The sequence below is a fragment of the Esox lucius genome, chromosome 20 (assembly GCF_011004845.1).
Source record: "Esox lucius isolate fEsoLuc1 chromosome 20, fEsoLuc1.pri, whole genome shotgun sequence".
NCBI lineage: Eukaryota > Metazoa > Chordata > Actinopteri > Esociformes > Esocidae > Esox > Esox lucius.
This window is the reverse complement of record NC_047588.1, coordinates 38,046,528-38,071,356: the sequence shown is the minus strand read 5'-3', so window position 1 is coordinate 38,071,356 and position 24,829 is coordinate 38,046,528. Positions and strand designations below refer to the sequence as shown.

General features: G+C 44.2%; 2 protein-coding genes across 2 annotated transcripts; one reads left to right on the top strand and one right to left on the bottom strand.

The window, feature by feature from the left end:
- Window positions 1–1,903: 1,903 nt before the first annotated feature.
- LOC109614749 lies at window positions 1,904–15,896 on the bottom strand. Its single transcript, XM_020040814.2, has 5 exons — window positions 15,625–15,896; window positions 5,494–5,679; window positions 3,130–3,507; window positions 2,542–2,812; window positions 1,904–2,335 (listed from the first exon to the last, which is right to left on the bottom strand). Exons 1-5 carry the CDS (start codon window positions 15,628–15,630, stop codon window positions 2,178–2,180), a joined length of 999 nt encoding a protein of 332 aa, XP_019896373.1. The 5' UTR covers window positions 15,631–15,896; the 3' UTR covers window positions 1,904–2,177.
- Window positions 11,183–14,805, top strand: LOC117593466. The gene is made up of 2 exons (XM_034288749.1): window positions 11,183–11,208; window positions 11,323–14,805. The coding sequence occupies exon 2, from the start codon at window positions 11,408–11,410 to the stop codon at window positions 14,099–14,101; it is 2,694 nt and encodes an 897-aa protein (XP_034144640.1). The 5' UTR covers window positions 11,183–11,208; window positions 11,323–11,407; the 3' UTR covers window positions 14,102–14,805.
- Window positions 15,897–24,829: the final 8,933 nt, after the last annotated feature.

Genomic DNA, 24,829 nt, shown 5'->3' with positions numbered 1-24,829 from the left:
CTGCATTTTGTATGTCATATTTGAATGTGCCGTTTGGGATTTCTTTTTCAAACAAATTGGTTTTTCACACGTTTTTTGATTTCTTTATCACTCTTGTTTCAGTGTTGTGAAAGGGTAGACTGTCCCAGAGATATTTCCTGTTCTGGAATCTATGCAAACATGCTCTAGTGAGTTCCTGTTGCTGAGGCTGAGACAGGAGATGGACTGAGTTAATCTGTAGATAATGTAAAAACCAATCAATGGGTCGTAGAAATACAAAGGCGAATGAATTAATCAACACGACTGAATGAAACACACAAGATAATGAATGTTGTCAGAAATATTTTTCTATAATTAAAAGTGAAAAAGAATCTAATGAAATGAACTTGTGGGGAAAATCTGTAAGAAACACTAAAAAAGGGAATGTTTGTATTAATTTATAAATGTTTTACCTAGCAATACTAATTGTGTCCTGGTGTTTTTTTTTATTGTGATGTTTAAAGTTTCCTGATCTTGTGATCACACCAATGTAGTAAAAGTACTAGCAACTATATACTGCAGGATCTTCAGGCTAAGCTGAATGTGGCTTTGCCACTTGTGGTTGCCTTTTCACTCTTTCACTTGTTCTCCTATTATTCATCGATACTGCACAGGTTTATTACCTGTTTCTTATGCTACAGTTGCAGAACATTTTAAATCAGTGCTGTGGCTGATTGCATTATTTTAGAGGGGGGTGACCTTTGACCTGAGGAATTGATTTGTAATATTTAAATTGTTGAAAATGTATCTATAATATTAGTGGAATAATGATGTTCAGTAATACCAATGAAGCAATTGTTGGTTGAAACAAAATGTAATTCTCTACAACTCTAGTCGCTTACACAACAAAGTTTTTTTTTGTAATTTAATTAATTCACTTATTGTGACACCTTCCTACCGTTCCTTCCTAAATGGTCAAAAACAAACAACTGATTTTATTTGTAATCATTAGTTTTCAAGAAATATTTAAAAGCAATTCTTTAAGTATATTTTACATTTTCGGTGTTAAAAAAAATTGCTTCACTGGGCCTGTTAGAAAGGAAAATATTCTTTGTGGGTTTTTTTGCAGGAAGCGTAGTTTTAAAGTCAGACTTCAGAATTAGAGTTAGCATTTCATTGTATTTTTTTGGGCCTTTAAATCATAGATTTGTATGATTTTACCATGTGATTTGGTTGCATAACCATATTTCCAGTCAGGCCCTGAAACCAACATGACCCTCTCCTCATCCCCAGCTTCCAATTAGCTCATTCACCCTGTAATTATTGCTGTAAATTAGAATATATTCTCAGTCAACGAACTTGAATGAATCATTAAATAAACTGAGCTAGGTCAGTGCTCGCACAATATTGTGAAATGACTGATGGCCCTAAAGAAATGTTTAAATGCCCCGGACCTACTCCCATGGGAGCACTCCCGCAAAGTCTACTGCTCTGTTTCTGCTACTGATCCCTATGTTAACACAAAGCTGGGCAGCTAAAAAGACAGTCTTCTAACTCTAATCTCGTCTCGGCCGGCCAGCAGAAAATAAATGTAATTTCTACCCTAATACTATGTGGTTGGGAGGAGGTTTTTTTTTTTCAAGACCGTAGGAGTGATGTTTACGCGTCATCCATAGTGCGCAGTTACATCAGGTGTCCATTCAGCGAACTGCGCACAATCACTAGCCGGCTGTGGTGCACCAATCAACCGGCTGCCCGGCGGCGAGGGGTCGCCTGATGAATCAGTCTGACCCGTCGAGGCCAGTTTATTTTACGCCATGCTGTTAGGCCGCTAATCAAACTGAAATAGAAGGACCTCTTTCTGCTGCTGACATCTCTCCCCTTTTGGTCATGTAAATGTAAAGTAACTTCCCACAGACAAGGATGACACAAGGTACCTCAACTAATGTGTTCCCTCTCAAAAAGGTTGTCCTTTGAATTGCACAACAAACATTTTTTCTGTATTGCCACAGACAACAGATAATAATGTAATTGCACTCAGTAATTACACCCAGGATGGAATATAGAGCTGTTCATCAGTCAATTATATTCCATTGTTTTTTTACCCCCAAGAGGCCAGTGTCTTCACCTGACACTCCTGATATCGCTCCCATTCAGCCCCCTCCTCCCTGTCCTCCCTCTCAGCACCCCCTTACTCCTCATCCTCAGCTCCTCCTCCCCTACTCTTTGTACTCTTCAGGCAACAGAACCTGCGTGGAGATCTCCTGCTCTTGCTGGCACTCTGCAACCTGGTGAAGGTCATCCTTACTGGGTTCTGGGCCCGACAGGAGGGCCAAAGTGGGCAGAGAGAGGGTGGAGGGGTGGGATGAACCCAAAGCTGGAAAAAGAGAGGGGCAGGAGTTACACGTGACTATCTGAACGTGAATTAGCGAGGGAAGCATGCACCGTGTTAGCACCATGAAATTGGATAGGAGAAATGGAACGCCGGAGGCAGAGCGACAGGATGGGAGAGGGACATCTGTTGTCGGGTGGTAAAGAAAGCAATCTCCATTTAATTGGAGAACAGAGTTAAGTTGAGCTCACCAAACTGGGAGAGCAAGCCCATCACCTTGGACGGTCGTCTCTCTGCTGCTAGAGACGTGTAGTCCTGGGATTGGAACTTGGCCCACCTGGACTTGGGGTGCAGGTAGCTTCCCTCCCAGCCGTCACATACTATTACCAGGCCCGAGGGGGAGACTGACAGCCTGACGCAGGAGAAGGCCAGAGGAGTGTGGGGCCCCAGGCTCAGCTCCATCCACCTCCCCATCCCCAGCACACGCATCTTGGCGTCAGAGCTACAGTACGCCTCCCTCACCTGGAACCAAAAGAAGGGGAGAGATCAACCCTGCAACTAGAGAACCTCCCGTCCTGTCGGTTTTAACTCCAACCCTCCTATTGGAGAAACTACCGTCCTGTCGGTTTTAACTCCAACCCTCCTACTGGAGAACGTACCGTCCTGTTGGCTTTAACTCCAATCCTATCGGTTTTACATCCTACCCTGCTACTGTAGAACCTACCGTCTTTTCGGTTTTAACTCCAACCCTGTCAGTTTTACATCCTACCCTGCCACTGGAGAACCTACCGTCCTGTTGATTTTAAATCCATCATTTGTATCTAATTCAAGGTTCTCACCAGGTAAAGACGGTGCACTGACTCCAGCCAGGGCAGGTTGTCCCGGAGTACCAGCTGTCTGTGTGGCGCCACGGGACACACCGCCACCTCCTTACTGAGGCGGCTGACCTGCACCCTCACCCGTCCCGCGCCGTCCAGGAACTCCTCGTGGAGAAAGTCGCGTTGCGCCGGCCCGTCCGCCTTCAGAGAGACTTCTGGGTAGCCGATGGGGTCGTCCAGCAGGTCAACTAGGGGCCCAAGGGGGAACAGGCTGCGGACTTTACGCATGCACAGCGATCGCTCCACGCGCTTTCCAATCACGCAGAGAGGACGGAACATCTGGGCGTCGCCCAGGTGGGGCACGGCCGTCGCATTGGGGCCACCGAGACCGGAAGCCACCTGAGGCGAAAGGAGAGAGGCAGAGCAGAGTAGACAGGGTTGGAGAGTGAGTGAGGGTTAGGGCACACTCACGCCACTTTGTTTCAGAGAACTAACAGTGGTTCCTAACCTATAGAGTGAACCTCCTTGATATGAGGGTTAAAAACATATGCACCATACTGATCTATATCCACAATTCTGAGATGATTGATGCTGTAAACACGTTGTTAAAGAGACATGACTCTGACTATGTTCTTGTTTCCCAATCCTGGTCCTGGGAACCCCAAGGGGTGCATGTTTTTGTTTTTGCCCAAGTACTCATGCACCCTATAGCACTCGTGTATATGCCCTAGCACTCATATGTATACAGCTCTGGAAAGAATTAAGAGACCAGTGCAAAATTATCAATTTCTCTGATTTTACCATTCATGTGTTTGCGTAAAATGAACAGGTTTGTTTAATTCTATAAACTACTGACAACATTACTCCCAAATTCCAAATAAAAATATTGTCATTTAGAGTATTTATTTGTTGAAAATAACAACTGGTCAAAATATTGTTTTCAGACCTCAAATAATGTAAAGAAAACAAATTCATACACATTTTTCAACAAAAAAATACTAATGTTTTAACTTAAGAAGAGTTCAGAAATCAATAGTTGGTGGAATTACCCAGATTTTTTATCATAGCTTTCATGTGTCTTGGCATGCTGTCCACCAGTCTGTCACATTGCTGTTGGGTGACTTTATGCCACTTCTGGCACAAAAAATGAAGTAGCTCTGCTTTGTTTGATGGCTTGTGACCATCCATCCAAATTCCAGAGATTTTCAAGGGGTTCAGGTCTGGAAATTGGGCTGGCCATGACAGGGTCTTGATCTGGTGGTCCTCCATCCACACATTGATTGACCTGGCTGTGTGGCATGGAGCATTGTCCTGCTGGAAAAACCAATTCTCAGAATTAGAGAACATTGTCAGAGCAGAAGGAAGCAGGTGTTCTTCCCGGATAACCATATACTTGGCTGGATTCATGCTTCCTTTAAAAAAACAAATCTGCCCGATTCTAGTCTTGCTGAAGCATCCCCAGATCATCACTGATCCTCCACCAAATCGGGTGCGAGACACTGTGGCTTATAGGCCTCTCAAGGTCTCCATGTAACCATCAGACGACCAGGTGTGGGGCAAAGCTGAAAGTTTGACTCGTGAGAGAACATGACCTTGCTCCATTCCTCTACGGTCCAATCCTTATGGTCTTTAGCCAACTTCAGCCTGGCTCTTCTTTGCTTCTCATTGATGAAGGGCTTTTTTCTCGCTTAGCCCTGCCCCTAGGAGCCTGTTTCGAACAGTCTTCACCATGCACTTCACTCCAGCTGCTATTTGCCATTCTTTTTGTAGGTCACTTGATGTCATCCTACGGTTGTTGATTGACATTCGAATGAGTTGACGGTCATCTCGGACAGTGGACAGTCGTTTTCGCCCCCTCTGCCAGTCTGTAGCTTTGCTGTCCCCAATGTCTGCTGCTTGACTTTGTTCTTCTGAACCGCTGTCTTTGACATTTTCAGGATGGAAGCAACCTGACGCTCACTGTATCCTTCTGCCAGTAAAGCCAGAATTTAATCCTTCTTTTCCTCACTTAAAGCTTTTCTTTTCAACTCTTTTGTCATGCTGAATACTTATTTTTTTACTCAAATTACCTATGAGATACTACTTGCACAGTTTTTTCCATCCAGCTGGTCCTGTTTCAAGAGGACATTGATGACCACAGCTGTGGTTTTTATAATTTTCCTTATTAAACTAGATTAGGTTCAGGTAATCACCTAATCAGTACATAATTAAGTAAAATGAGGTGTGCCTGTGTTGGAATATAACAGAAATTGGAATGGAATGGCTGCCATACATGTAGAGATGCTGATTTTTTTTAAAAAGATTAGTGGTCTCTTAATTTTTTTCCGAGCTGTAAACTATAATGTTGAGTATTGTCACGTATAACCTCTGGCTTCTCTCTCTCACCTTATTCTTGACACACTGCCAGATGTCATCAGCCTTTTCCAATTCCAGGGCTGACGTGTACGGATGACCTATGCTGGAGCAGGCCATGCTGGGTCTGTTAGTGTTGTGGGTCATAGGACATGTGAGAGTGGCTGGTAGCACCTCTGACGTGTCCGTGCCATTGGGATGGGGATTCTGTGTAGTGTACTGTATCAGATGGAACCATGGGCTTCAGAGTACGTTGATGATGTCATAAAGACAGAGAGCTGTTCTACTCTGAACATTCCACATTCTATTTGGGACATTACACTTTATTAATACGTTTTTTTTAATGTTTTGTAAGTTATTTTACATTTTGACAGATCAATTCTCTTAAGATGCAGCAAAAAAAAAAAAAGATCAAGAAACAAGAAAAACAATATCAAGTAACACACATAATGGCAACTACATTTTATAGTACACTTAAACATTATCTACTAATCTCCACATAGGTTTTTGTCAGTGCTGTTTGTGATCTGTTTGTTCTTAACAATTTTAAAGGGGCTTTTTTCCCCACCTTGTAATTGTGATGTCTTGATTTCTACAGGTAATCTATTCCAGTCAGTTCTGTCATTGTTTCATATATCTAAATCCAACCTCATGTGCCCTTGGAATTTGCAATTGCTGCTGGGTGTTGTTATCCACTCTTTGCCCTGGTGGACCAGTTAGTAGGAGACCATTTAAATACAGCAAGTGACGAGAGCGGATCAGTTAGCATGTCTCTGGCTTTTGTTTACTAAGTAAAAACCTGTAAATCTACTCGTAGTGTTTAATTTGTTAGCTAGTCTGCTTAGTGTACATATAGTAATGTTATTTAGCATGCTGTCTGTCAATCGACCTAGTTGGTTACATTTCAATGTCTATTTAGCTGCGGATACTTTAAGGTTTGACTGTGGCTAACAGACATTTTTTACAAGCACGCATGGGAAGATTAGCTGAGGCCGACGTGGTAAGGTGCGGTTCTAAACACTGTTTCTGAGCGCCTTTCGGTTTTGTCTCATGGTCTCCTGTGGATAGTACCATAGTTCAAACAGGTTCCCCGGCACCACTGTTTAAAAACTGTTGCGGGAGACTTCCAAGAACTGTACAATCATGACACTACTGCATACAACACAAGCGGGCATGGTTGTTTGTCAGCATTTGTGTCTCATATAATGCGCTGTCTAAACACCTGATAACCTTCAAGATGATTTGTGTGCCTGCATTTCATATGACAACGATAAGGTCTGGTTGTGTGTTGGAAGTGGCCTTCTCCTAACCATTGTACCCTTCCACATCGAAAGAAACCCATTAGAGGGAACAAACATATTAAATTACAACTGTCAGGGCTGATGAGTTCCTTAACTTTGAGACTTGGCCCTCGGAAACTAGATTTGTCTAGGCTGTCTCCTAGCAACGCCAAACATGCTAACAAAACCAGTAGCAGTGTGTTCCAGGGAGACAGAGAGGTTGAGGGAGAGAAAATGTGAGTTTGGAGTGTGAGCATAGACGAGTGCTGTGTGTAGATGGAACAGGTGTTGGACCTGGTCAGAGGTAAGACAATTAAGTATTTTCTTAGCAATAACAGTATTCTTTTTCTTAAAAGGGACAGTAATTAACAATGTATACTTTAATATCATTTCAATAATTAAATTTAAGGATAAACAGTCTGTGATGCCATTATGCACGATAATTAATGAAAATGGTTCCTTTTTACGCATTTCTATTTGAAGCATCAAAGCACAACAGAAACAAATATTTAGTTTGTACCAAACAGCTCCACGTATACTTATTACATTTCACGTCAATTCTCAATGACAGCATTGTTTCGTGCTGCACAAATGCCCGGACATAACCCTAACCCTAACCGAAACCATGAAAAAACATATCCTGTCACTCGTTATGCCTGTGGCTATTAGAGAGTCTCACTCACACTACATCCGGCTGCAGCAACGAGATCTCCTCATCTATAATGCAGGGTTGAAAATGGAGAGGAGAAACCTGGCCTCTGACAGCAGCACAGAGACTCACCACAGGAACTGAATCCTTTGGAGTCAGGATTCTAGAAAGCGTGGATTCCACTTCACACGGACACAGGCGTTGCCACGAAGCAGGCCGGACAGGCGGACACACACCTGCTCTTAGCTGCCGTCTAATCAGCATTTTGTTTAGCGCAGTGTTTCTCGACCCTGCTCCTGGACACCCCACGCTGCCCTGCATGTTTTAGATCCCTCTCTGCCCAAACATACCTAATGTAGCTCATCTAGGACTTGATGATGAGCTGATCATTTGAACCAGGTGTGACGGAGAAGGGAGAGATAGGACATGCAGGGCGGGGTGCCTCCAGGAGCATGGTTGGGAAACACTGGTCTAGTCGTCATTAAAAAAAAAGTTTTTATTTTAATGAGTCTACTCTTTTCCGTTTCTATTGCTTTATTTCAACTGCCGAAATACACTTATACTCTTAAGATACCGAAGTAGAACCTCCTGAAAATATTCGAAGACTGTTCAATATTTTTACACATAGACGGGACAGTTGCTGAATGTTTCATGGACCAGACAGGACATGGTTTGCCATCATGAAGTAATAAGAAGTCTATGAAGTGGTATAACACGTCTCGTTCAAGCCTTCCGCTTGCTTCCCTTCATGTGGCCCCACGTTATCGTGGTAATACATCATGGAGACCGACGTGAGGAACATCTGTCCTTTTCCACCATTTCTCACAGTCACTTTGTTCTAGTTCATGAATAAAATATCAAGGCAGGTTGTTCTCAATGACTTCTGATGTCCCATTTCTCCAGTGAGGGAGAAGTGGTGGAGGGGTGTCGGGGGGAGGGGCCTGGTCGGGGTTGGTGGTGGTGGTGGGGGGGCTGTAGATGAATCGGGGACCTGAAGAGTATTATTTGTGGTGACACCAGGCTGACTAGGTTCAACTCCCAACTCCTACTCTATATAGAGCACTCTGACTGTCTGCCTCCATTTGAAATGGTAACAGACCTCTCAATGCCAATGCTCTCTCCCATTCTTCTCCATCTCTCTCTCTCTCATTCTTCTCCATCTCTCTCTCTCATTCTTCTCCATCTCTCTCTCTCATTCTTCTCTCTCTCTCTCTCTCCCTCTCATTCTTCTCCATCTCTCTCTCTCTCTCTCTCTCTCTCATTCTTCTCCATCTCTCTCATTCTTCTCTGTCTCTCTCTCTCTCACTGGATACTGCCACTAATCAATAGTGTTTGCATATAGGTAGTGTTACAACAGGGTTTCAGCACAGGAGGTCTAAATGCATTGTCTTGGATGACTTTTGTTAGCACCATTCTCCATGGAGCCATATAGACAGACAGTGCTGTTGACATGGGACCTGCTTGATGTAATTAGAGACACTTGACCATGGCTAGTGTATTTATTTTTTGTGAGTGCCACTTGAGCGATGCTGGTTGTGATGATAATTTGGGCTCTAAATTAACAACTCTTTATACAACACTCACCCCGTCATTTCATCTCTCACCCCGTCACTACATCCCCCATCTAGTCACTATATCACTCATCCACTCACTGTATCACACATCCCGTCATTACATCTCTCACCCTGTCACTACATCACCCATCTAGTCACTACATCACTCATCCTGTCACTGCATCACTCATCCACTCACTGTATCACTCATCCCGTCATTACATCTCTCACCCTGTCACTACATCACTCATCCTGTCACTGCATCACTCATCCACTCACTGCATCACTCATCCACTCACTGTATCACTCATCCCATCATTACATCTCTCACCCTGTCACTACATCACCCATCTAGTCACTACATCACTCATCCTGTCACTGCATCACTCATCCACTCACTGCATCACTCATCCACTCACTGTATCACTCATCCACCACTCACTGTATCACTCATCCCGTCATTACATCTCTCACCCTGTCACTACATCACCCATCAAGTCACTACATCACTCATCCTGTCACTGCATCACTCATCCACTCACTGTATCACTCATCCACTCACTGTATCACTCATCCTGTCATTACATCGATCATCCACTCACAACATCACTAATCCTGTCACTGCATCGCAGCCTAATAATGTTTCTAAAGCATTTTTGCCATGTCAACAGTCAAGGAAATCAAAGCTGAAGATGCTTTATTACAGATTAGCATGTGAGATAATTCTGTGACTCAGTTTAGTCTTCTGTCATCTATCTGGTCACAATTACTGTGAGAGGTTTTGTTTTATATCAAGCATTTTCACACCAGCACACCATTTACTGCTATATGGGACTGATATATCATGTTTTCACCCAGAAACACACATTATATGCCGAGAGAGTAAAATGGGAGAGAAAAAGTCACATATTTTTAAAGACTACATTAAGCGGTATACAAATTGTCTAATTGAATTTTTCTTCTTGTACCTCAATCACCCCCGATAAGCAGGCAAAGTCAAATCTAGTCCATTGGAACATCTGGTATTTTTATGTTGGGCTACATAGAACATACACTCACCTAAAGGATTATTAGGAACACCATACTAATACTGTGTTTGACCCCCTTTCGCCTTCAGAACTGCCTTCATTCTACGTGGCATTGATTCAACAAGGTGCTGAAAGCATTCTTTAGAAATGTTGGCCCATATTGATAGGATAGCATCTTGCAGTTGATGGAGATTTGTGGGATGCACATCCAGGGCACGAAGCTCCCGTTCCACCACATCCCAAAGATGCTCTATTGGGTTGAGATCTGGTGACTGTGGGGGCCATTTCAGTACAGTGAACTCATTGTCATGTTCAAGAAACCAATTTGAAATGATTCGAGCTTTGTGACATGGTGCATTATCCTGCTGGAAGTAGCCATCAGAGGATGGGTACATGGTGGTAATAAAGGGATGGACATGGTCAGAAACAATGCTCAGGTAGGCCGTGGCATTTAAACGATGCCCAATTGGCACTAAGGGGCCTAAAGTGTGCCAAGAAAACATCCCCCGCACCATTACACCACCACCACCAGCCTGCACAGCGGTAACAAGGCATGATGGATCCATGTTCTCATTCTGTTTAGGCCAAATTCTGACTCTACCATCTGAATGTTTCAACAGAAATCGAGACTCATCAGACCAGGCAACATTCTTCCAGTCTTCAACTGTCCAATTTTGGTGAGCTTGTGCAAATTGTAGCCTCTTTTTCCTATTTGTAGTGGAGATGAGTGGTACCCGGTGGGGTCTTCTGCTGTTGTAGCCCATTCGCCTCAAGGTTGTGCGTGTTGTGGCTTCACAAATGCTTTGCTGCATACCTCGGTTTTAACAAGTGGTTATTTCAGTCAAAGTTGCTCTTCTATCAGCTTCAATCAGTCGGCCCATTCTCCTCTGACCTCTAGCATCAACAAGGCATTTTGGCCCAAAGGACTGCCGCATACTGGATGTTTTTCCCTTTTCACACCATTCTTTGTAAACCCTAGAAATGGTTGTGTGTGAAAATCCCAATAACTGAGCAGATTGTGAAATACTCAGACCGGCCCGTCTGGCACCAACAACCATGCCACGCTCAAAATTGCTTAAATCACCTTTCTCTCCCATTTTGACATTCAGTTTGGAGTTCAGGAGATTGTCTGGACCAGGACCACACCCCTAAATGCATTGAAGCAACTGCCATGTGATTGGTTGATTAGATAACTGCATTAATGAGAAATTGAACAGGTGTTCCAAATAATCCTTTAGGTGAGTGTATGTCATTATTAAAAAATCTGATTATTTTACAGTTATTTAGCTGACAAGTCTTGTGTATTCATTCTGTTTTAACCAATTATCTTTCTCTGCTCATTTCTGTCTCAGGGTAGGCAGTGACTTGGCAGAGATCTGTTATCAGGACGGCTCTTACCCTGGTAAACCCCAACCATCCACCTCTTGGTCTGTAACAATGTTTGTGGGCAAACCCTCGCCAAGCACCTCCCCCAACCCTCCCCACAGCCCCAGTCCTCTGGGCCAGTCCGACACAGATGCCGCGGATGATGGCAAACCAACCCCTGGCTCCCTCTCCCCCTCCCCCCTGGCCTGCTGGGCCACCCAGTCCCTTTGCGACCTAGCTCGGGCAGAGACGGAGTTGAAAAGGCTGCGGGACCGCCAGGCGACTGAGACGGAGGGCGTGAGCAGGGGGCTGGAGCGCGCCATACTGGGGGCACGGCAGGAGGAGCGGCGTCTGCTGGAGAGGGTGGAGCAGGACCACCGGGATGCCCAGCGGCGGCTGGAGCAGCTGCAGAGGGAGAACGCTGCGGCCGCCCGCGTCAGCCAGAGCCTACTGGATCAGAGGCTCCGTAAACTGTCCCAGCTCAGGGAGCTGATCCTTAGAAGTGGCCAGGGCCAAGATGGGCCTGACCAAAACCTGCTGCTCAGAGGGGTCGCCGAACTCCTCCAGCCTTGGGAGATCTCTCTGTCCCTGAAGAAGGTGAGCTTCAGACCCAGCTCCCAGGCCACATCTGTGACATTTGGGGAGATCAGGGTCCAGGAGCATGACCTGTGTTTCAACGTGGGGGGCTGTGGGGCACGGGGTCAGATGTGTGCCCTTCATTATGGGGAACAATGTGGGGATACCCAGGGTGGGGTTGCTGGGGAAGAGGGGAGAAGTCCCAATGATGGGATTGGGGCGGGGCAGCCCGGGACCTCAGCGACAGGCACAGGGCATCTGAGGGTGGTCAGGAAGATCCGCCTCTCTGGCCAAAGTGACAAGGAGTCAGGAGTAGAGAAGTCAAATACGAGACATTGGCCTCCGAGGCAGGAGCCCCCTGAAAGGGAGTTGTCCCAGGATGAGGAGCCAGACTCCCTTGTCACTGAACCCCAAGGAGAGGATCTCTTCCTGGCTGTTCCTGCGCTACTTAACAATGGAGCATCTGAGAAGGACTCGAGGCACGGGGGAAACCGTGGCGACAGTTGGCGGGGTTACGGTGGCAGGGGCCAAAGGAAGCAAAACACCCTGGTCACGGTTTCTGACCGCGAGCCGTCCTCCCCTTCAGGAGGCAGACCGGAGCACAGCAGCCTGAGTCCCTGCTGGAGCCTGGACAGCCAGGATGGAGGGGATAGTCGAGGAAGAGCCACGCCATTTAAGTCCCCCGGGGGACAGTCCTCTCCTGCACACAGCTATGGCTGTGGAACACTGAGCTCCTCCTCTCCCAGTCCCAGGGAGCCACTGACCAGCTACAGTCTCATGGACCTCACCTCCAGAGATCACCCAAACTCCTACTTTAGTGTGTCCTCGGATGTGTCCCCCACAGGAAACCCAGGGGACCACGGGCGTGCTCCTTCACCGGCCGACAGTCTGGACTCCTGCTACACATTCATTGTCAGCACCCCTTGTGATCACAGCAGGGGTGGGTCCATAAAACGTGCCCCTCGTTTGTCCAAGTCTGTGGCTGACCTGTCACGCAAGACACGGCCCCACATCAACGGCAGGAGTGGAGACCGTGTAGTGGACTGGAGGATCAACCGGACCTCCTCCACTATCTCCATCCCCCCGACGCTCAGCCATGGACACAATGTCTCAGAGGAGCCGAGAGCTGCTTCTAGGCGAAAGGACTCCGGAGTGTCATCGGCCGAAAAGCAGAGTGACTTAAAGAGAAGTCCCAGCCAAGGGAGCAGGTCTCTCTCCATGTCAACCATAGACTATGCCTCTCAGGGGCAGCATGATCAGCAAGATGTAGGCAGGATGGAGCCCTTTCTGACGGAGTTGGAAGATGATGGGGGTCTTTTCAAGCCTCAAGTCGGGCGCCTCATCCGTCAGTTCGGTAAACAAGGTTCCGGCAGATCCGACCTAACCCTGCCTAGCGGGGTCCACGCGACGCCCCAGGGCCAGCTCTTCGTGGTGGACTGTGGCAACGCCCGTGTCCAGGTGACTGACCGGCTGGGAAATGTCGTCCAGCAAGTGAACTGCAGAATGTCTGAAGGCTTCCCCCGACGCTGCCAGAACTACTTTGACATCGCCGTCAACGCCAAGGGACTGATTGCCCTGAGCTGCGCAGCGGAGCGCGCCCTCCTGGTGTTCAACCGTCACGGGCGTCTGCTCCAGACCTTTGGCGGGTCGGGGATGGGATCCGCCAAGGATGAGCTGGAGGCCCCCCGTGGCGTGACGGTAAACCGCCTGGACGAGTTCCTGGTAGCGGACATCAGAAGAGGCACCCTGACCGCCCTAAAGCTAGACCCCAAGACGGGCTCTCGGCTTGAGCGCACGGTGGTGACCGGTTTCCACAGGCCCTGCCTGGTGGATGCCTGCCAGAGCTCTGGCCTGGTGGCTGTGTCGGAGAGGGGCAGGGAGACCGGCCGGGAGCCCTGTGTCAAGGTGCTAGAGCCAGGCTGGAACACCATAAGGGTGCTTGGCGTGTGCGCCGGAATGGGGCCCGTCCTAGCCTGTCCCTGGGGGATCTGCATTGACAGGGATGGGGACGTACTGGTGGCAGACTGGGGTAGCCAGCACAGGGTGCTGTTGTACCCCGCACAGGGGATGGGTAGGCCTATAATTAACCAGGGACTCAGCGGCCCGCGAGGCCTAACATTGATGCCTGATGGGCATCTGGTGGTGTCAGACAGCATGCACCACTGTGTCAAGATCTACCAGTACAAATGAGGTCACCATTATATGAGGATCTACAGGAGCAAATGATGTCACCACATCCATTCTCATATTAACAGTCGCCCATAGTAAACGTATATATTTTGAAATGTCACATTTCTCTAGTATAGGCTTGTTATCATTATGAAAAAAATCAGAGAAATGCCTGTGAATAGAGGTCAATAACTTTGGTATGGACTGTATTGTTGCTTGCTGTAATGCCTGTTTGGAGTTTCATTTCAGTTTATCTTTATTTTTCAAAACGCAGTGAGTTCTGGACCCAAGGGAAGGTAGCCATATTACATTCCGCATGGAGTCGCTACACTGATTTCTCATAAGCTATACTCACATCAACTCACGCTAGAAACCTTACAACTAGAGACATAAGTGCAGCAACAGGCATCAGCTTGTTATTGGTTTCATGTAAAGCAGCTTACTGCTCAGTTCTTAGTCTAGCTTCTGTATAGGGTACATAGCAGTTTGAGTCATCACCCCGGTTCAATATCATATTTTTTGTTTGCTGTGTTATGCTGTCAATGTTGGAGCAATTTTCACACATTTGCTATGCCCCCTTAGCACAGAGAGAGCAATTAACAAGACACATCTAAACCCTTACATCCACACAATGCACAGAAGCTGTATTATACAGTGAACTGGTTTTGTGAGCCCTATTAAACTGGAAGCTGCAGAATACAGTGGCCTGGTTCTTTAAGACCTAATAAATTGGCACAGTGTGGATTTATTCTTCATTATCAACATAAATTGTAAAACTTTAATAAATATTTTCACCCTGTCAATCCTTTACATTTTTATGATGACAGATTAGTCTTAATGGGCCTATAGTTATAATGTATACTGAAGTAATGACTAATTGTCAGAAGTAAAATGTTATCCCTTCTCTAACTCATCTCCCGGCAGGCTCAGGAAATTCAAAGAGAAGTGTCCTCAAAGCAAATCTCGCCAAACCGTTCTGCTTCGTATCATACTTCTCGCTCAATACACATTTGTAGTCAGTAATAGTTGCCTTTGTACTTCACCTTCAAAAAGGTATGGGTGGCTTATGTCAAGTCCTACTGAGACAGATTGCATGCGTTTGTGATCTTTCGGATCAAAGGATTCAAACGTTAGCTTAGCATTTCGCTACAGCTCACACATTACTCCAGCTGTACCTGTTTACATCACACCACCTGATCTGAGAGAATTCAGATTTATCAAGGACAGCTCTACATAATGCATAATCTTAGACCGCCTGCATCCAGCGGATGGCGTTGTAATGCGAACCGTTGGACAAGCAGCATCGCGCTGATACCAACAATAGGTCATACTTGCTTGTTAGACTTATAGTTTTGGTTGAATTGAATAACAAGTGTGACAATAATCAGCAATGAGACTACATGCTTCCCCTCCCCTCCCACTAAAGCCCATTCACAGGATGTCAAGCTGACAGAAACAGCGCACACACAGAATCTCTATTCCCGGATGGATTTACAACCAGAGAATAGCCCTTTAACACTGACAATTGCTCAATTCAGTCAAACCTGCATTGACGTATTCACCAAGTGGCACCGTTTTAACGTTGCTGCGGTGGGTTTTTTATTGTATTAAACCCAGAACAAACAGCACGTATCCAGTTCCGCACTCGTGTGTGTCTGAGTGTCTCGGATACTCAGGATGTATCGCGGAGGAAGCGGCTCCATGGTGTTGCTGAGGATTAACTGTGAAACCGTGAAAAATGCTAATTTGTTCATCCGGAAAAACATCACAGCGGCATCTTGGCAAATCAGGAAGTGTGGTTTTCTCAGTTACCTACTCTTCTATAGTCCGCCTAAGGCCACTTTCCGCTTACTTTCCAAATGGCACCCTATTCACTCCATAGTACACTTTCGCTCTACAGGGAAAATATCGGAATTTGGGACAACATAAATTACTGGTTCTCTCTGGCATTCTCCGAAATCTTTCCCATGACACCGCATTTTCATCAGCACATGATCTCTATCTGCATATTTAACCAATACTCTCATGCTTTGACGTGGCGTGTGGATTCCATTGCCATCGATTCAATTCAACTATGCACTTTTAACCCTAAACGATTCGGACTTAGAGAATTCCTATCCCAATTCCAGATTTATAACTTAACAACCGAAGCAATAAAAGTTGGCTTTTTGGACCGTGAAGTTGTGATACAGCTTGATGGATGGCCTGGAAGGCAGCCCCAGTGAAAACTTAAACCGGTTCCACCTGTGCTCATGTACTGCTTATGCGCGTGCAAAAATGCAGTCTGAATGCTGGTAGATCATTGCAGATTGTGCTGTTTATAAATGTAATGTTATCTGGAACACGCTCTGGCTCATTAAGAAAAAAATAGCTGTTCTATTTCACACGCTGTACATAGTGGTGTGTGTGTTGATAACAGTAATTTTCCGGTGTCTTTGGTCCTGTTTCTTCAATGAAGGTTAAATCTGCATGCTTGACTGTGTGAGGTCTCAAACTTGATTACGGGCAGACTAAAATTCCACATGTTGATAGTTCAATTAAACAAAAAATTCAATTCAATAAACTGTAAGTAAATAAAATTTATACAATACAAATTTAAAGACAGGCGGTATTGACAAAGGGAATACAGACTATGATACAAAAAGAATGACAGGGAATAAATCATGATGACATTCGTTTATGATGGTAAATACAGGATGTGAAGAGGCGACAGTTAATGACAAACACAATACACAGAAAACATGTTAATACAGCTGAGACCAGAGGCGTATTTAAACAGTTTGGTTGGTGGTTTCTATCTGAACTTTCCCAGCGAACCACTTCTCAGCCATTTTTAATCGTTGTTTCCTTTAATTCCAGTAGAAAACCACAAGATAAAAACTACGTCCAGTGAAAGTCATGAAATGCACCACAACAATACAGGTTTAGATACACATCATACTAAATGCTTCATTAATAAATTACTGCTCATTCACAATGCAAATCTCACCAAGCCGTTATTGGACAGGTGAGCGCGAATTCATGGATCCACCAACAAGCACATTTGAGCTAGCACCTATCAGCCGTATTGCAAACCTTTGAACCTTTAAACCCACTGTGGCTATAACTTTAACAATATTGAAATATACTAAATAAAGAAAAACGACAACTGCAGCAACATTTTACAGATGTTCTAATTCTGGTTTCCATAAAATGCTTGCTATTCACAAAAGTGACCTATTTCATTTTAAATCTATACAAAATAAAGCTACGTATTTCTGTTGGAAAAAAAATGCAGGTTTATTGTCTGCTGTGAAAAGGAAGCATGGTAGCTAACAATTCAAACCTTGTATTTTACATGAGGGGTTATATATTTTTTGAGCAAATTTCTTTAGCCAGTTCCCAGATAGCAATGAGTCGGCGGACCGGAGGCGGTCCTCCAGAGACAGTAGAAGCGTCAGAATGTCTAAATCGCAAACACGTTTGCCAGCTTACCGCCGGTAAGTGCAGCTTCGGTCATTCGCTAACAACAACCACTAGCTAAATAACAACAGGAAGTGTCCTTTGGCACAGTCATTGCTAACGTAGAGACCTACAGTTGTGCTCATAAGTTTGCATACCCTGGCAGAAATTGTGACATTTTGGCATTCATTTGGATAATATGACTGATCATGCAAAAAAAACCAACGGTATTTTATTTAAGGATAGTGATCATATGAAGCCATTTATTATCACAGTTGTTTGACTCCTTTTTAAATCATGATAACAGAAATCACCCAAAGGGCCCTGATCAAAAGTTTACATGCCCTTGAATGTTTGGCCTTGTTACAAACACATAAGGTGTCATACAACGGTGAAAATTGCAAACAAAGGTGAATTTTCCACACCTGTGGCTTTTTAAATTGCAATTAGTGACTGTGTATAAATAGTCAATGAGTTTGTTAGCTCTCACATGGATGCACTGAGCAGGCTAGATACTGAGCCATGGGGAGCAGAAAATAACTGTCAAAAGACCTGCGCAACAAGGTAATGGAACTTTATAAAGACAGGAAAGGCTATAAAAGGATATCTAAAGCCTTGAAAATGCCACTCAGTACTGTTCAATCACTTATTAAGAAGTAGAAAATTCATGGATCTCTTGATACCAAGCCAAGGTCAGGTAGACCAAGACAGATTTCAGCCAAAATTGCCAGAAGAATTGTTTGGGAGACAAAGAAAATCCCAAAAGTAACATATGGAGAAATACGGTTGCTCTGGAAAAAGACAGTGTGGTTGTTTCAAGGAGCACAATACGACGATACTTGAAAAATGAGCTGCATGGTTGAGGTGCCAGAAAGAAGCCTTTACTGGGTCAATGCCACAAAAAAAACCTGGTTACAATAGGCCCAGAACACCTTGACATGCCTCACAGCTTCTCGCACAATGTAATTTGGAGTGACGAGACCAAAATAAAGCTTTATGGTCACAACCATAAGTGCTATGATTGGAGAGGGATCAACAAGGCCTAAAGTGAACAGAATACCATCCCCACTGTGAAGCATGGTGGTGGCTCACTAGTGTTTTGGGGGTGTGTGAGCTCTAAAGACATGGGGAATCTTGTGAAAATTGATGGCAAGATGAATGCAGCATGTTATCAGAAAATACTGGCAGACAATTTGCATTCTTCTGCACGAAAGCTGCGCATGGGACACTCTTGGACATTCCAAGAGTGTCTTTCTACAACAATGACCCTAAGCACAAGGCCAAGTTGACCCTCCAGTGGTTACAGCAGAAAAATGTGTAGGTTCTGGGGTGGCCATCACAGTCTCCTGACCTTAAAATCAACGAGCCACTCTGGGGAGGTCTCAAGCATGCCCAAAGACTTTGCATGCCTTTTTTGCCATTTTGCCAAGACAAATGGGCAGCTATACCACCTGCAAGAATTTGGGGCCTTGTAGACAACTATTACAAAAGATTGCATGCTCTCATTGATGCTAAAGGGGGCAATACACAGTACTAAGAACTAAGGGTATGCAGACTTTTGAACTGGGGTCAGTTCATTTTTTTCTTTGTTGCCATGTTTTGTTTTATGATTGTGCCGTTCTGTTATGACCTACAGTTGAATGTGAATCCCATAAGAAATAAAATATGTGTTTTGTCTGCTCACTCATGTTTTCTTCACAAATGGTACATATATTACCAATTCTCCAAGGGGTATGCAAACTTTTGAGCACAACTGTATGTGTTTATACCTCAGTAGGTCAGAGCGGTATGCATAAATTGTTGAACATTACCTTAGGGGGTAATGGGTGATAGTTTATATTTTCACCCATTTAGACTACAACAATTTTGATATCCAATGCATATCGCCCAACAAGTTTAGTTGTACTGTAATTATTGTACTGTAAAAAGGGTCTCAGACATAATCACCGGATCTCACAGGGTCTCTGATCCCTCTCTTCCAGCCACTCAGACACTTCACATCAAGGCTTTGACTAATGGAATCAGGTGTGGCCAGCTTAGGGTTAAAACAAAGACACATGAGAAACCTCTGTGGACCCTGAGGAAAAGCATACGATGATCTCATTCAGAAACCTCACATCTCTGCACAGACAGGTAGAAAGGCAGACGTACCAGACTGACAGACAGATCAAACATATTGCAGACAGCCTCTCAACCAGAAACCCCTGCATTAAACCTCTCAGCATGGCAGTCTGGATTTTCTCGGTATCGCCTGGCTGGGAAGTAAGGTGCCATGATTGCAGATTTTCAGTAGTAGTGCTAACTAAACCCACAATAGGCAATCACTGTCTGTCTGCAGGGTGAAGAGGATTTCTTTCTTAGACGTCGATAGGGGCTTTAAAACTGAATCTCTCTGCCAGGCTCTGTCAGGCTGTGCTGTACGTAGGATGTGTTATCTGCCTTCAGTCCACTGTTGGTGCACGGCATGTTAGTTGGAGAATTGCAGATGTTTATGTGATAAAACCGGGAAGTATAAGCAAAGCAATATGTGAATTCCTTATATACTGTTTAAGGCATGTGTGTGGTTTAATTTCCCCCACAATGGTCACTGTGGAATTTGGGTAATTACATTCAATCTCAGTGATCTGATCAGCTAGTATCTGCTGCTCTGAGGACTTGGTTCAATGTAAAAAGCTAAGCAGAATCCCCAGGGTGAACAGAAACATTTTCAGTGGATGAAAATAGATTCCAGGCCTGAAAAGCCAGGTTAAGATAATGTTGTGATAGAATAGTGACAGGATTAAGGTAGCAGCAACACAGGCATTGTAACAACCACATAACACTCACACAAGCCAAAAATATTCACACAATCCACTATCCGGAATTAAAAGATGAATAAACAGGCTATACTATTACGTTATTAAATAATTAATTCAAGCTTATTAGCTATGCTAACTAGCATAAATATCAACCTCAATAATTTTTATTACAAAGTCAATGTTAATTATGTGTTTAAGGCAATGACATTTTTAGGCTACAATTTGTGGAAATGAATATGCTTATTTCCATTCTGAATAAGCAGCTGTCTCCTGAAAGGTTTTTGGACAGCCATGCTAGCTAGCACATGTTCATCTTAACATTAACAGAAGAAACACTACAGCTCAGGCATTGAATTGTGCTACAAGCAAACCAAAGATGCATCAAATTACAGAGCACAGAAAGAGATACAATTATCTATTTAATGTAGCCTGGTGTACTTTCAATGGACTTAAGGAGAAGCAATCTCTTCACCTAGACAAACAGTTTAAATTCTAATAGTTCAGGCTATATGAAAACTTCAATATTAACTGCTAGGCTAATAATTGGCCAGATTACCTTACTAAAGTAAGTACTTTCCAAATGTTAGTAAATGAGTCCATTCCAACAACAAAGAGGTGGCCAGCAATACAATACAAGGCAAAAAAACACAAAACTCCCATAAAAGCACAGTTTATGACCAGCGGTTAACAATTTCCACCTCATACTATCCACTTAGCAGGAGAATGTTCTTTTTGCAAGCCAAGTGGAACATTGTTTTGATGTTAGCAAAAGTGATAATATAGAACATCACGTTAATGCATTTAACTTCCATGTTTTAAAAGTGCTTCGGTAAGGACTTGAACTGTTTTGGGGAGATTGTCATTATCTCTCTGTTCTGTCGCCAGGGCCATTGCTTATGAGGCATATGGTGGATATGATTTACGGGGCCCCTGGCTTGGCGGGGGCCCATTACTGGGTGCCTTTTTATATGTCAGTAGTCATTATTTTTACTTGAATAAATATTTTAAAACAAAATAATGCAGTGGCTGATGAATGTAGAATTCACTTTTCTAAATATAATGGTTAGATACCTTTCCGGGGTACCCTCCACTCCACTCGAGGGCCCAGGCAAACATTTTGTCACGGGGCCCAGGATTCCTGGCAATGGCCCTGTGTGTGTCGTTAACTTAGCCAACATTATTGAAATGGCGGCAAAGTAGGTAAGGAGTACAGTCGGGGTGTGTTGTTAACAGAACATAAACACATTTTAACTTTCCAACTGTATCTAGAATGATCATAACTGGAACATTTCTAATGTAAAAGAACTTGCCTCATTTCTAATGATGTCCTATTCCTCACAGGGTCTAGTCTAATTTTACACATTTCCGTGTGTGTGTTGGCTTGCTACCAAGTGCTCACAGGGTTCTGCCGTTCCACGTCAGCGGCATGGTAAGGTCTCGCAGGTCATGGATAGGATTTTGCCGGTCATGCTCCCACGCATTCATATGAGCATCTCTGAACCTGTTTCCAAAGCAACAGTTGATATGAAAAAAGCAACCTCCCGCAGGCCGTGTTTGCCTTGTGGCTGAATACAGTGTGGTAGATCTGTGTAGTAGAGCTCATGTGTATTGGGCACTTACACAGAAGACTGCGTTTAATCTCTGAAATATGAAATAAAAAAGGAGACATCTTACACTCTCTTATGTCACACCCGTATATGAAGCGGTCCTTACAGTTATTGCATTAAATGTGTCATAAGACAGATTTAGTAGTTACACTAGAAGGTAAGGCTGCTCTCCGTATTCCCCCGCACCCCTGTGATATCCTTTGGGAATATGTTTTTATTTTGTTACATAGCGTATTTCAGTGAATTTAGATGTGCCTTCGGTATTAGGAGCGTACATGTTACTCATGTTAAAGCTCGTACTATTTCTGCGATGTTACAACAAATGAAGACTAATTGATGTTGTATACGTTCTGTATGGCAGGTCATGTTTTTTTCCACTCTGGTACCTTTGTAAAGGGTGCATATAACACCAGCATCTTTAACTTTTAGTACTGCTATTCTCATGTAAATGCCTTCTGAGGCTTTTTCATCTGTTTCTTCCTGGGTACCTGATTTCTATAACTGTATTTTCCTAGCCAGTGTGCATGTGGCTCTGTAGTTCTTGCTCTTTGGAGTTTAAGGCTCTGTACTGTTAAACTTCTGTCTTGAAAAGGGCTTTATAAAATACTTGATACATCATTGCAAAGACTTCCTGACACCGACAACCCCTCTGTCCCTTATAAATATACAGTACTGCGGCCTTTGTCGTATGGGATCGCTTTACGCATAACGTTAATTAAGATACACAATACGACATATTCAAATGACATTGTTTTCCAATGTTGCTGTCGGGGGAAAACGATATGGAATTACAAAATATGTATAATATTGCTTTCTTTACTCACAGTGGATATGTGCGTCCTCGTGTTTTGTCATCTCAGTTTACCCAGACTTGCCTGATTGTTCTGATGCTTGATGAAACAGCTCGAAACAAATGTTTGGGTTTCGGCGAAGTTAGGAGAAGTGCATTTATGTTTACGTAGTCTATCCATGAGAGATTCCTGTGTTTATTAATGAAAAGACCCCGTGCCTCTTATGTAAATCAATTGAATGTTCGTGCAAAACAATGACGCACAATCATTTGAAATAGCACATTCAGGCGTGAATGTCGGCCAATAAATGTTTTTGTTCAATTCAGCAACGCATATATTTTCATCACACATTATGCCTTCAATGGACAAGCCTCATGTTTAAGACTGCATTGGTGATATTGCCTGAGCTTCCAGGAAGTGCAGCATGTGGGTGGCGTTGGGTAGATTTTCTTTGTACTCTTGCGGGGGACATTATAGGAACGAACCACTAGCTGGTGTAAAAGACCTATGAAGCGGTGGCTACTTTCTTCATTGCAGGACGTCCTCCCCCATCACTCCTGTGCTAATAAGGACTGGAGAGGAACATCCGCTGCCCTGGTAAGGAAGGCCTGACATTTTAACATGCACACAAACAGAGACAGAGAGCTTGGCTACACCTCTGTGCTCGTCTGAAACCTCCCCTCAGACCTGTGGTTGGGACTGTGGGGGTTGGAGACGGAGCAAACGCTGCCTCGCTCTTGTCAGATACGCTTCATGTTATTAGGGTTCGGGACTGTCCATTATGCTGTCTTTGGTAACGTGACTGGCAGGCCTGGGTGTCAGTCTATTTCCTTTTCACTTTGAAGGGGCGATAGTTAAGTCAGTTACTGAGTAGACAGTAAAGCCAGATTACTGGGGATGGCAGAAATCAGTGTGCACTACCACACATTGTAAATTAGGACTGGCCTTTCCTTAGATCAAACTTTCATTGGTATTCTAGGGGCAGTGCTCCCTCTCTCTCATACACACACACACATATATAAAAATACCTCTCTGAAGTGTTAACACCAGATTATCTCACCTTTCTCTTTATCTGGCAATACTTCCCACAGGCATTAATCTAACAACCCTGTCGATTTCGCTGTCTTACTTTCACCCCATTATCCTGCCTTTGCTCTCTCTCTCTCCGCAGATGAAGCCTTCGGTCAGGACCGTACAGACGGCTGTTCTCAGAGCATCAGTCTGACCTCACCCCAGAGTCACCTGACCTCCTTATAACCCTGTCTTGTTCTTTCTGAGATGCCAGCATACTGCCTATATCCAAAGATGGTTTAGTCTGAAGATACAGATTTTTAATTTTTTTGCTCTAACAGACTTTCCATATCACACTTGTAGGCAATGTCATGGCAACGTTAGCTTGCTAAGCATACACACAGCTACTTCGTCGAGTCTCATTTGACACGGCCGTTTTTGACAGTTAAAACGCTTGAGTCGATCCATTTGTAGTAATAAAAGTGTCAGCCAATTGAGACTTTTGTTAACATCTAGGTTTTACATTTAGATTTGGAAAATGTTATCAGTTAAGGACACACTTCTCCTGTTGGCATGGAGACCCTGAACCCTGGTCTGGTCTGTCAAATCTGCTTCGTAAGTCCTCCGGGGATGCAAGTATGGCAATGTTGCAACTCTATGTTCAAAAACAGACCCACGTTAACACACAAACCAAAATACCAGTGAGAGCCCAGGACCCCTCAATCAGCATTTTACATTCATTACTGCATGTCTGCAATTTTTCTTTTTTTATTAAAGAACGCCATCAGGCCATTAAATATTAACAAAATGAAGAAGAAAAAAAAAAGAACTCTCAGGCCGGATGACAGACGCTAAATCAATATCTCGATATTTATTCAGCTACATACCTTAATTTTGTAACCTGTCATATTTTTTTTTTCAGGTCCAGGCCATTACAAGCATTCCAACAGCCTTCTACTGACAATGTCCTAGCCTGTGCACTTACACTGGTCGGCAGAGGTTTTATAGTTCATGTCGTAAACTCTCCAGCGATCCGACAGGACTGCTGACTGCAGGCTAGGTCGGCTTTGGCAGTCGTCATGTGTTTTCTGCTGTGTTTGG

Coding starts and splice junctions, on each gene's coding strand:
- LOC117593466 (XM_034288749.1), top strand. CDS start 11,408: ATGTTTGTGGGCAAACCCTCGCCAAGCACCTCCCCCAACCCTCCCCAC.
- LOC109614749 (XM_020040814.2), bottom strand. Junction 3,508..5,493: donor GGCAGTGTGTCAAGAATAAG/GTGAGAGAGAGA, acceptor CTTTCGCCTCAG/GTGGCTTCCGGTCTCGGTGG. Junction 2,813..3,129: donor CAGTGCACCGTCTTTACCTG/GTGAGAACCTTG, acceptor TTTTGGTTCCAG/GTGAGGGAGGCGTACTGTAG.